The 9,661-nt window shown below is 52.8% G+C and overlaps 2 protein-coding genes across 2 annotated transcripts; one reads left to right on the top strand and one right to left on the bottom strand.

Moving 5' to 3' along the window:
• Positions 1-4,250: 4,250 nt before the first annotated feature.
• On the top strand, positions 4,251-4,574 carry IUM83_12173 (tRNA (guanine-N(7)-)-methyltransferase; the record flags this gene model as incomplete). Its single annotated transcript, XM_067936780.1, has 1 exon — positions 4,251-4,574. The coding sequence occupies one exon, from the start codon at positions 4,251-4,253 to the stop codon at positions 4,572-4,574; it is 324 nt and encodes a 107-aa protein (XP_067795136.1).
• Positions 4,575-4,676: 102 nt separating this feature from the next.
• Positions 4,677-9,420, bottom strand: IUM83_12172 (Obg ATPase 1; the record flags this gene model as incomplete). Its single annotated transcript, XM_067936779.1, has 3 exons — positions 4,677-5,725; positions 6,590-7,600; positions 8,364-9,420. The coding sequence occupies 3 exons, from the start codon at positions 9,418-9,420 to the stop codon at positions 4,677-4,679; spliced, it is 3,117 nt and encodes a 1,038-aa protein (XP_067795081.1).
• Positions 9,421-9,661: the final 241 nt, after the last annotated feature.

Here is a 9,661-nt window from a genome sequence, read left to right as displayed (position 1 = left end):
AAGCAGGCCCTCGGGCGAGTGGCGGAGCAGCAACGTGCGCGCTTAGGATGTCACGCAGCGTGGCCAGGGTCTGCTGCTGCAGGCTCTACGCATCCAGCGTCAAGTTAAAGTCCACGGAGCGTTCGCACAGCACCGAGTGGAAGGGCCCCTGCGCCGCTTGGTCGCAGCCCCGCGCGGCTTCTTCTTGGGCGCGCCTCGAGCATTGGAAGCGGGTGGGGCGGGCTGCAGCAGCGCCAGGGCGCCAGGTGTCGCCGGCTCGGCGCTCATGGCCCGTGCGAGAATTGGCAACCGGTGCGTGAGCTTTGGCGGCGTAACGGAGACTGGGTGAAGTAAAAAGCGACCACCAAGGTGGACGAGTTTCGTCAGACGGGCGCTGATTGACAAGGGGAGAAAAAAGGCGCGTTGGAGGCGTTGCCAAAGAGTACGTGGGCCGGTTGCACGAACGCCGAGATTTGTGGCCAGGGCAGCTACACAGAAGTAGCCATTTAGGTAATGAACGTTCGTGGGCTGTGGGGCGCCGCAGCTTTGGGACGGAGGGCAGCAGCGACAAAGCACGTTGACATTCGACAAGAGTTTACTGGCGTTTTTTTATATAGCATTTGCGCGAATCATTAAAAAAGCTTAGCATGGTGCAGGGTCGACTGAAGGGAATGACGAATTTTTATTATTATTTTATACTAGTGATGAAACGCGTTGCTGTTTGTGTCACCGTCAAAGTACTGGGGTTTCGAGTATTCAAGCGTGGAAGATGCCAAGCCATCGTCATGGTGCACTTCTCCGGTGTTGCTCTACTCGCTGATCTTGTCCAAACCATTTCTTGCGGAGCAATAGGCGGTAGAATTGGTCGGACAGTTCGAAGCAGCTCACGCCGTCGGCACAGAGTCTAGCCTGTGACATCACGAACGACACGGCTTCGGTTCCGGAGCAAATCGGCAATGGGCTCGACGAAGTCCATGCGCTCCACGACGCGAGCAATCAGCCCGTGTCGGTCTCGATCGTAAACACAAGCTGAGCTGGGACATTACCACACTCCCCACTAGCGCGTCGACCAACGCCTTGTTCGCCAGAGCACGTGCGGGAAGGCCAACTCGAGGCTGCGCAACGTCAGCTGAAGAGAGTAACTCGCACAGAGTGAATCACACATGCATCCTTCTGGTCGTTGTACTTGACGGGTAAGGACACACTGTTCTGCTTGAACTCGAGCGTCGAAGCACTCACAAAGAGCACGCCACTTGCCTGAACGTATTTACCGCCTGTGTGCTGGTCTTCAATCCTGGAAGGCACGAATATCTGCGAGATGAAACCCTCCTGGATGTGTGCTTGGTTTCCGGAACTTCGGTACCCGTTTTCCAAACACGAGATAGTAGTCGTTCACGATTCGTCGCTCGTACAACTCGTCGTTGTGAAAATGAATTGAGTTGCTGGGCAGGTACATCCGAAGGACGATGCGGAACTTTAGCATTCGCCTCTGTAAGACTTCGCAAGTCAGCTCCTCCACTAGGCGATCTCGCTCGTCTTCTAGGGCACTTTCAAGAGTGCTGGAGCGTGGATCTGTCACTTTCGACTCTCTAGGTTCGTCAATGACACCAAACATGCAGTTCAGCGATCAGAGCTTTTCCTAGCAGCATCTGCCTTCGTAATGGGTCCTTGATAATGCTAGCAAAAGCCCCACAAAGTCCAGATCCACCTCGTATCTGCAGCACTTGCCTTCCGAGTTGAAGTAGAAGGTGAAGAGACCGATCAAGGCTCCACCTCCTGGCCTGGTTGAGCCACCAGGCACTCGTCTCCAATCACGTGAGGGAAGATCATCTCGATCGTATTCCTCAGTATCTGAAACCTTAGAGTGGAATTCGTCTTGACGATCACCGAGTCTTCGGCTTTAATACAATGTCGTGGATTTCGCGGTCAGCCGGATGAACTTGATAAACGTCGATACGGTGATCTGTCGGCCATGATATCCGGACCCCGCAGGCCGTTGTCCACATCCACCTCGGGGTCCATGACACTGTGCAAGAACTGCCTCTGGTCCTTCTCCCCCATAAGCCTCTTTCGTCCTGCCTCCTGAACAACCCACCCGTCCGAAATACGTGGAAGTACTCCTTCACCACGTGAAACAGCGAAACCTTCAGGCGAGTTGCCGTCGGAGCATGGTCCTGGTGCTCAGCACATCTCGGAGTGTGGCGAGGTCCTGCACTTGCTGCTGAGTTCTGCACGTCGAGCGTGAGGTTGAAGTCGACAGAGCGTTCCTTGAGTACAGACTGGAATGGCCCCCAGCCTCGCGTTTTCGTGGATGAGGTTTTCTTTTTCTTGAATTCGTTTCTGGGCGGTACTGGGCGACTTGGACTTGCTTGACGAAGGGATGCCGGATCGATATCGCTCATTTGATGTCTTGACGCCTTTCGCTTGCGACCCAGGGGGTCTTTTCGGGAATGACAGAACAACCGCGCGGAGTGGACGGAGAGTGGTTTCAACTTTGGCTCGTTTTTTTATCCAGATAATTGGTAGTCGCATTTTTTAGGCTTCGGGCGTGTTCGTAAGGAGTTTGTATTTTTGAGTGGTGTGTGGATAAACCTCTTGGGTTTGTTAGGGTAGCTGTGGGACTAAAAATTTCAGCTTACGCCAGGCAAGCGCGCGTGGCGAAGCCATTTCAGAGGGTTACCGTTCACCGGTCAGATTCAAGCGGGCGACGTCAGTTGCTGAAGCCTTGGCGCGATCGCAAGTTGGATGCAGCAACTTGTTGCGATTGCGAGCTGAGGCCGGATTCACTATCCCCAGCCAACAAAATGGCTCAAAAGTTGCCATCAAGGTGGCTGGTGTACGTTGCCGAGAGCGAAGTATGGTATCCTAGGTGTGATGTCACGCCGGCCCCCAAGAGGACAAGTCAGCCCTCAGCGCGATAACAATCACGTTGCATGCTAGCGTCAGAAGCAGTTTCGGCCACTTTTGGCACCTCGACCAAGCTTAAGTAAGCAGTGTATGAGAGCACGCTACTGTCAGGGGCAATCTCTAGAAATGCATCAGCTTCGATGTATCAATGGCTAAAATGCTCCTTGGACGATGTACCACCATCGGTGTGTAAAATAATTTTGTGCTAGCCTTGAACAAACTTTTGTACAGCCTTCATTATTTGATGCAGAGTCCGAAATATTTCATCCTGCAAGCAGAATGTCGACCATGCTCCGCGACTTGGCATAATAATGCTTCTCGGATGTCGCACCTCCGTTTATTCTTTTCAAGGATGATTCTTCGCACGCCAGAGGTGGCATAATTGCGGGGCCTGGGTAGACTGAATCCATCAACAGAGTAGATACTGTGAGTCGAGGCATATAACTTGCCGTCGAGCGAATTTCACACATATTGTGCTGATTGTAATATCGACAGCCCTTGTGCTTCGTTCTCGGAAACCAAGCTGATTAAAGTCCTCGCTCAACGCTTGCCACTTTCGAGAACGCCGTTGCCGCTGCCGCAGGACCCATTTGTTGTTTCAGGAACGAATGTTTTAGAAATAAAGTCGCCTTGGGAGTGTTCGTACATGTACGTCTACAATGTCGTCCGAATAAAACTTGATGAACGTCGAGTACATGATGATCTGTTCGGCCATGACATCCGGCCTGCGCAAGCCGTTGTCCACATCCACCTCGGGGTCGATGACGGATCGTTCCTTGAGCACGGACTGGAATGGTTCCCAGTTTTCTTCTTCTTCGACTCCGCCTTTCTGCGAGGTGCAAAGGGAATCTCGCTACTCATGGTGGAATGGCTAATGAGCTCTGAAGCTGAATTTAGTGCGAGTCTCGAGTCGCTGGGTTTGGTCTCAGAAAATTGGCTATCGCGTTGGGTAAGAAGTCCGCGTCGTATGGCGAACTTGAGGAGGATGCGTATTCTTGGCGGAAGGCTCTGGTCCGTTCCTGGTTTGATGAGTCGATCAGTAGCTGCAATCTGTACTGTGGCGACAACTGAGGGCGTTGGCGTACGGCGCGCATTTTCAACGTTTGGCATGCCGCAACCCGGGCGACGCAACTTGGCTGTGGCCTGACAGGTTAGTACTGGCCCATAACTTTTACTTCACCGTAGGCACTTATCGCAAAACCAACTTCAACATGCACGCTAGTTGAAAGAAGAGAAAAAAGTCTCAGAAAAATCCAGCATAACCTAAAACTCTCCGCCTCCTATTGGTCCACTTCCTTTTCTCGCATTCCCACGCTCTCTCTCTCAAGAAAGCAATTTGGCAAAACGGCAACACCAACCCAATAATGGACCCCCAGAAGCCGCCGAAGAGCGTGGACGCGCCCAGCTACGCGGCGGCGGCGGGTCAACCCGTGCAGGTGGACGCCTACGGCCGCCCCATCGTGGAGGCCGTGCCCGCGCCGCCCGGCAGCGTCCCCCAAGCGGCCGTGCACACGCGCGTGGTGCCCAACAACGCCAACATCCGCCGCGACGCGCAGGGCAACGCGCTGTGCAACCGCTGCTCGGCGCCGTATCCGCTGCCGGCGGGCTGCACCAGCTGGAGATGCCGCAGCTGCGGAGAGCTCAATAACGCCAGCGTCTACGGCAACGAGTGGTGCAACATCCAGTGACAGCACGAAAAAGAGAAACGAGTTTAAGCTAGTGTTAACGTTGAAAAGGAAAAAAAGAGAAGGAGAGTTTGTTGCGTGGTTAGCACTATCGTGAAATGCCGTCTAGAGGTTGAGCGCCGGCGCAACCATCCGCATTTCCCACCGCAGTAATCCTTGCAAAGTATCCGCCGCATTTCGATGCGCGTCCTCTTCCGTGCAATAATCCGTTCTACCAGCCCAAACAACTTGCTGATAATGCTCACCCGTAGCCGGGTCCACCACGTCGTAGGCTTCAGTCGTCAATGCAAGGTTGGCCCAGGCGATTTTCGGGCCCGCCGCATCGCGTTCCGTAGCGTGTCGTGGGTGGTCAGTTGCAATGCTCTGCGTGCCCAAGACGAATCCTGTACCGGTGAGAGTTTGCCGGTTTCCATCCGCGTCGGAGATTGGGAATTCCCTCGAAGCTTCGACTAGGAAGTGTACGAAGACAGACCGGAAGACGGAAATGTCGCCGAAGGAATTGACATCTCGCACGAACACGACGGCGTTCGGATTAATCTGTTGCAGTACTTCGAGGCGGGACGTTTCAGCTTTGACGGTCTTGAAGCGACTCAGGTTGATGTCGTTCGTCCACGTCTTGTGCATGACGTCGAACACGTTGAAATTTGTGAACTTTTCGTGAAAACGAACTCCATCACGCTGCCCTGCACTTGCTGCACGATGTCCCAGCCGAACGCTTGCACCCGATGGCTTCGTTGCTCTTTTGAGTTCAGGTCGGAGGCGGAGACGACTCTCGACGTGATGCATCATGCATTTGTTGTCGAGGATGAATCGAGTGAGATCCCACTCGGTGATAGGGTGGAAATCGAGTTCCTGTCGAGCCAAAGTCTCGCCCATGCTGTCGATATCGGTGATTGGTTGTTGCGGCTGGAAGTGCTGCTCTGCAGCGAGACTGCTAGCCTCAAAGTCCAAGACGCGCTGAATCTGCATCGTCCACGCAATTTTTTGCTTGAGAATTGCCTGTAGGTGAAGCTTTTCAGCTCCGAGACGCCTGGCCATTTCCACCGGGTTGAGGCCATCGTCTTCTTCGGTCGGAAGATGGTTGCAGGCCGTCAGCGTTGCATTCTTCCCAGTAGCCGCAGCACGCCGAGTTAATTCGGCGTGTTGCTTCTCAACTGGGCGAGCGTTGTTTTCATCAGGAGCAGTTCTTGACGGTGCCGCTCTCGAGCTTTGCGCATGCCCTCGCGGTTCTTCACGCGACGGGCTTCTGCTTGTCTGGACTCAATTTTCGCCGGCACATTGCAAATGCAATTGCGTTGTAGTTTTTTGTCGGGGGAGAATCGAAAGGGCGCCTGACTCGTGCGGTTGTCTGGGCTAGACGGGGTAGAGAGCTTTTCTCCTGTACCACATCATCATTGGTGGCAAAGAGACCCTGTTCACTACGGAATTATATTTGAATATAAGTAAAAAACTTTTACGAATTAAGACCATCCGATACATGTACAACAGACAAGGAAGGGGTCTTAGCTGCAAAAAGTAACTTCGCTTGCCTGCATATGCGCTTCGGGCTACTGACCAAAGCACGGGATACCGCTAAGTAAAAAAGTTTGTATTTATCAGTTGGAGTTATCGGTGTACTGAAGCTCGTGGTTGAAGGCGGAAATCCACACGATCAGAGCGTGTCTTGAGAACTCTATAACATCGAACCGTGCTGCGGTACCACGCTTCGGTTGCTAGCTGAAAGAGCAGTGTGCTGAGGCATAAAAATCCTGTTCACGCGACCACGTGAGCAAAGCTGTCGCCGTGATAACTTCATCAGCAATTCATCCATCAAATCAAGTACTGTACACTCTAAAAACCAACTCAACTCACCATGTAAAATCAATCAAGACACAGTGACTGGAGATTAAGCGCTGGCGCAACCATCCGCATTTCCCACCGCAGTAATCCTTGCAAAGTATCCGCCGCATTTCGATGCGCGTCCTCTTCCGTGCAATAATCCGTTCTACCAGCCCAAACAACTTGCTGATAATGCTCACCCGTAGCCGGGTCCACCACGTCGTAGGCTTCAGAGGTTAATGCAAGGTTGGCCCAGGCGATTTTCGGGCCCGCCGCATCGCGTTCCGTAGCGTGTCGTGAGTGGTCAGTTGCAATGCTCTGCGTGCCCAAGACGAATCCTGTACCGGTGAGAGTTTGCCGGTTTCCATCCGCGTCGGAGATTGGGAATTCCCTCGAAGCTTCGACTAGGAAGTGTACGAAGACAGACCGGAAGACGGAAATGTCGCCGAAGGAATTGACATCTCGCACGAACACGACGGCGTTCGGATTAATCTGTTGCAGTACTTCGAGGCGGGACGTTTCAGCTTTGACGGTCTTGAAGCGACTCAGGTTGATGTCGTTCGTCCACGTCTTGTGCATGACGTCGAACACGTTGAAATTTGTGAACTTTTTCGTGAAAACGAACTCCATCACGCTGCCCTGCACTTGCTGCACGATGTCCCAGCCGAACGCTTGCACCCGATGGCTTCGTTGCTCTTTGAGTTCAGGTCGGAGGCGGAGACGACTCTCGACGTGATGCATCATGCATTTGTTGTCGAGGATGAATCGAGTGAGATCCCACTCGGTGATAGGGTGGAAATCGAGTTCCTGTCGAGCCAAAGTCTCGCCCATGCTGTCGATATCGGTGATTGGTTGTTGCGGCTGGAAGTGCTGCTCTGCAGCGAGACTGCTAGCCTCAAAGTCCAAGACGCGCTGAATCTGCATCGTCCACGCAATTTTTTGCTTGAGAATTGCCTGTAGGTGAAGCTTTTCAGCTCCGAGACGCCTGGCCATTTCCACCGGGTTGAGGCCATCGTCTTCTTCGGTCGGAAGATGGTTGCAGGCCGTCAGCGTTGCATTCTTCCCAGTAGCCGCAGCACGCCGAGTTAATTCGGCGTGTTGCTTCTCGAGCTGGGCGAGCGTTGTTTTCATCAGGAGCAGTTCTTGACGGTGCCGCTCTCGAGCTTTGCGCATGCCCTCGCGGTTCTTCACGCGACGGGCTTCTTGCTTGTCTGGACTCAATTTTCGCCGGCACATTGCAAATGCAATTGCGTTGTAGTTTTTTGTCGGGGGGAGAATCGAAAAGGGCGCCTGACTCGTGCGGTTGTCTGGGCTAGACGGGGTAGAGAGCTTTTTCTCCTGTACCACATCATCATTGGTGGCAAAGAGACCCTGTTCACTACGGAATTATATTTGAATATAAGTAAAAAACTTTTACGAATTAAGACCATCCGATACATGTACAACAGACAAGGAAGGGGTCTTAGCTGCAAAAAGTAACTTCGCTTGCCTGCATATGCGCTTCGGGCTACTGACCAAAGCACGGGATACCGCTAAGTAAAAAAGTTTGTATTTATCAGTTGGAGTTATCGGTGTACTGAAGCTCGTGGTTGAAGGCGGAAATCCACACGATCAGAGCGTGTCTTGAGAACTCTATAACATCGAACCGTGCTGCGGTTCCACGTTTCGGATGCTAGCTGAAGGAGCAGTGTGCTGAGGCATAAAAATCCTGTTCACGCGACCACGTCAGCAAGCTGTCGCCGTGACAACTTCATCAGCAATTCATCCATCAAATCAAGTATTGTACACTAAAAAAAACTCAACTCACCATGTAAAATCAATCAAGACACAGTGACTGGAGATTAAGCGCTGGCGCAACCATCCGCATTTCCCACCGCAGTAATCCTTGCAAAGTATCCGCCGCATTTCGATGCGCGTCCTCTTCCGTGCAATAATCCGTTCTACCAGCCCAAACAACTTGCTGATAATGCTCACCCGTAGCCGGGTCCACCACGTCGTAGGCTTCAGTCGTCAATGCAAGGTTGGCCCAGGCGATTTTCGGGCCCGCCGCATCGCGTTCCGTAGCGTGTCGTGGGTGGTCAGTTGCAATGCTCTGCGTGCCCAAGACGAATCCTGTACCGGTGAGAGTTTGCTGGTTTCCATCCGCATCGGAGATTGGGAATTCCTTCGAGGCTTCGACTAGGAAGTGCACGAAGACAGACCGGAAAATTGAGATATCTCCGGGGGAATCCACGTCACGAACGAAGACAAAAGCGTTCGGGTTCATCTGTTGCAGCACTTCGAGACGAGACGTTTCAGCTTTGACTGTCTGGAAGCGACTTAGCTTGATGTCGTTGGTCCACGTCTTGTGCATGATGTCGAGAACACTGAGGCCTGAGAACTTTTTCGAAAACAGAAATTCCATGGTGTTGCCTTCCACACGCTGCACGATTTCCCACCCGAACGCCTCCATCCGATGCGTGCGTTTGTCGCCCAACGTAGCTAACAGTCCTGTTTCAGGCTGCAAACGATTTTCGACGTGGTGAATATCGCGTTTGTTATCAAGAATTGTCCGTGTAAGATCCCACTCGTTCAATGGATGAAACCCGAGCTCTTCTTCTGCCTGAATTTCATCAAGCGTGTCGATATCAACGGTCGGCGATTCTTGGAATTGCTCGTATGCAGCTAGACTGCTGGACTCGAAATCCAAGACGCGTTGTATTTGCAGTGTCCACGCCGCTTTCTGCTTCAGCATGTCTAGCAGAAGCAGTTTCTCCGCGCCGAGTTGCTTGGCCATCACCACCATATCGGCGTAGTTTCGTTCTTGGTAAGTCTTCCTCGGGAGCGTTAGGTCGGTCTCCGGTTCCCTTTGTGGTCCGCTTGTGCTGGCACGGTCACACAGGTTAGCGTACTGACTCTCAAGCTGGACGACTGTGGTCTTCAGCTGCAGCAATTCTTGACGCTGGCGTTCACGAATCTTCCGCATGCCTTCGCGGTTCTTCGCTCGGCGGGCTTCCTCTTCTGTAGGAGTCAACTTACGGCGGCGGATCATTCTTGGCTAGATGCTCTGCTGAGGACGGCCAGATCGGAACTAAACTCGAAGAGGAGCCAACCGAGTGCGGGTAGACGAGAGTCACGTTCACCACGTCATCAATGATGGTCGAGTTCACAGACATTTGGTTTAGTCCAGCACGTTGGTATAACGACAATCATGCTGACAGGGTTTGGTGCGGATACCCTTCCTCTGTGCATACGGTACGCTACTTCCTTCTATACCGTATCGCCCCTGTCCT

This window comes from Phytophthora cinnamomi (assembly GCF_018691715.1).
Source record: "Phytophthora cinnamomi strain GKB4 chromosome Unknown Contig22, whole genome shotgun sequence".
NCBI classification, from domain to species: domain Eukaryota; phylum Oomycota; class Peronosporomycetes; order Peronosporales; family Peronosporaceae; genus Phytophthora; species Phytophthora cinnamomi.
The sequence above is the reverse complement of the archived record's forward strand: the minus strand, read 5'-3'. Positions and strand labels throughout refer to the sequence as shown.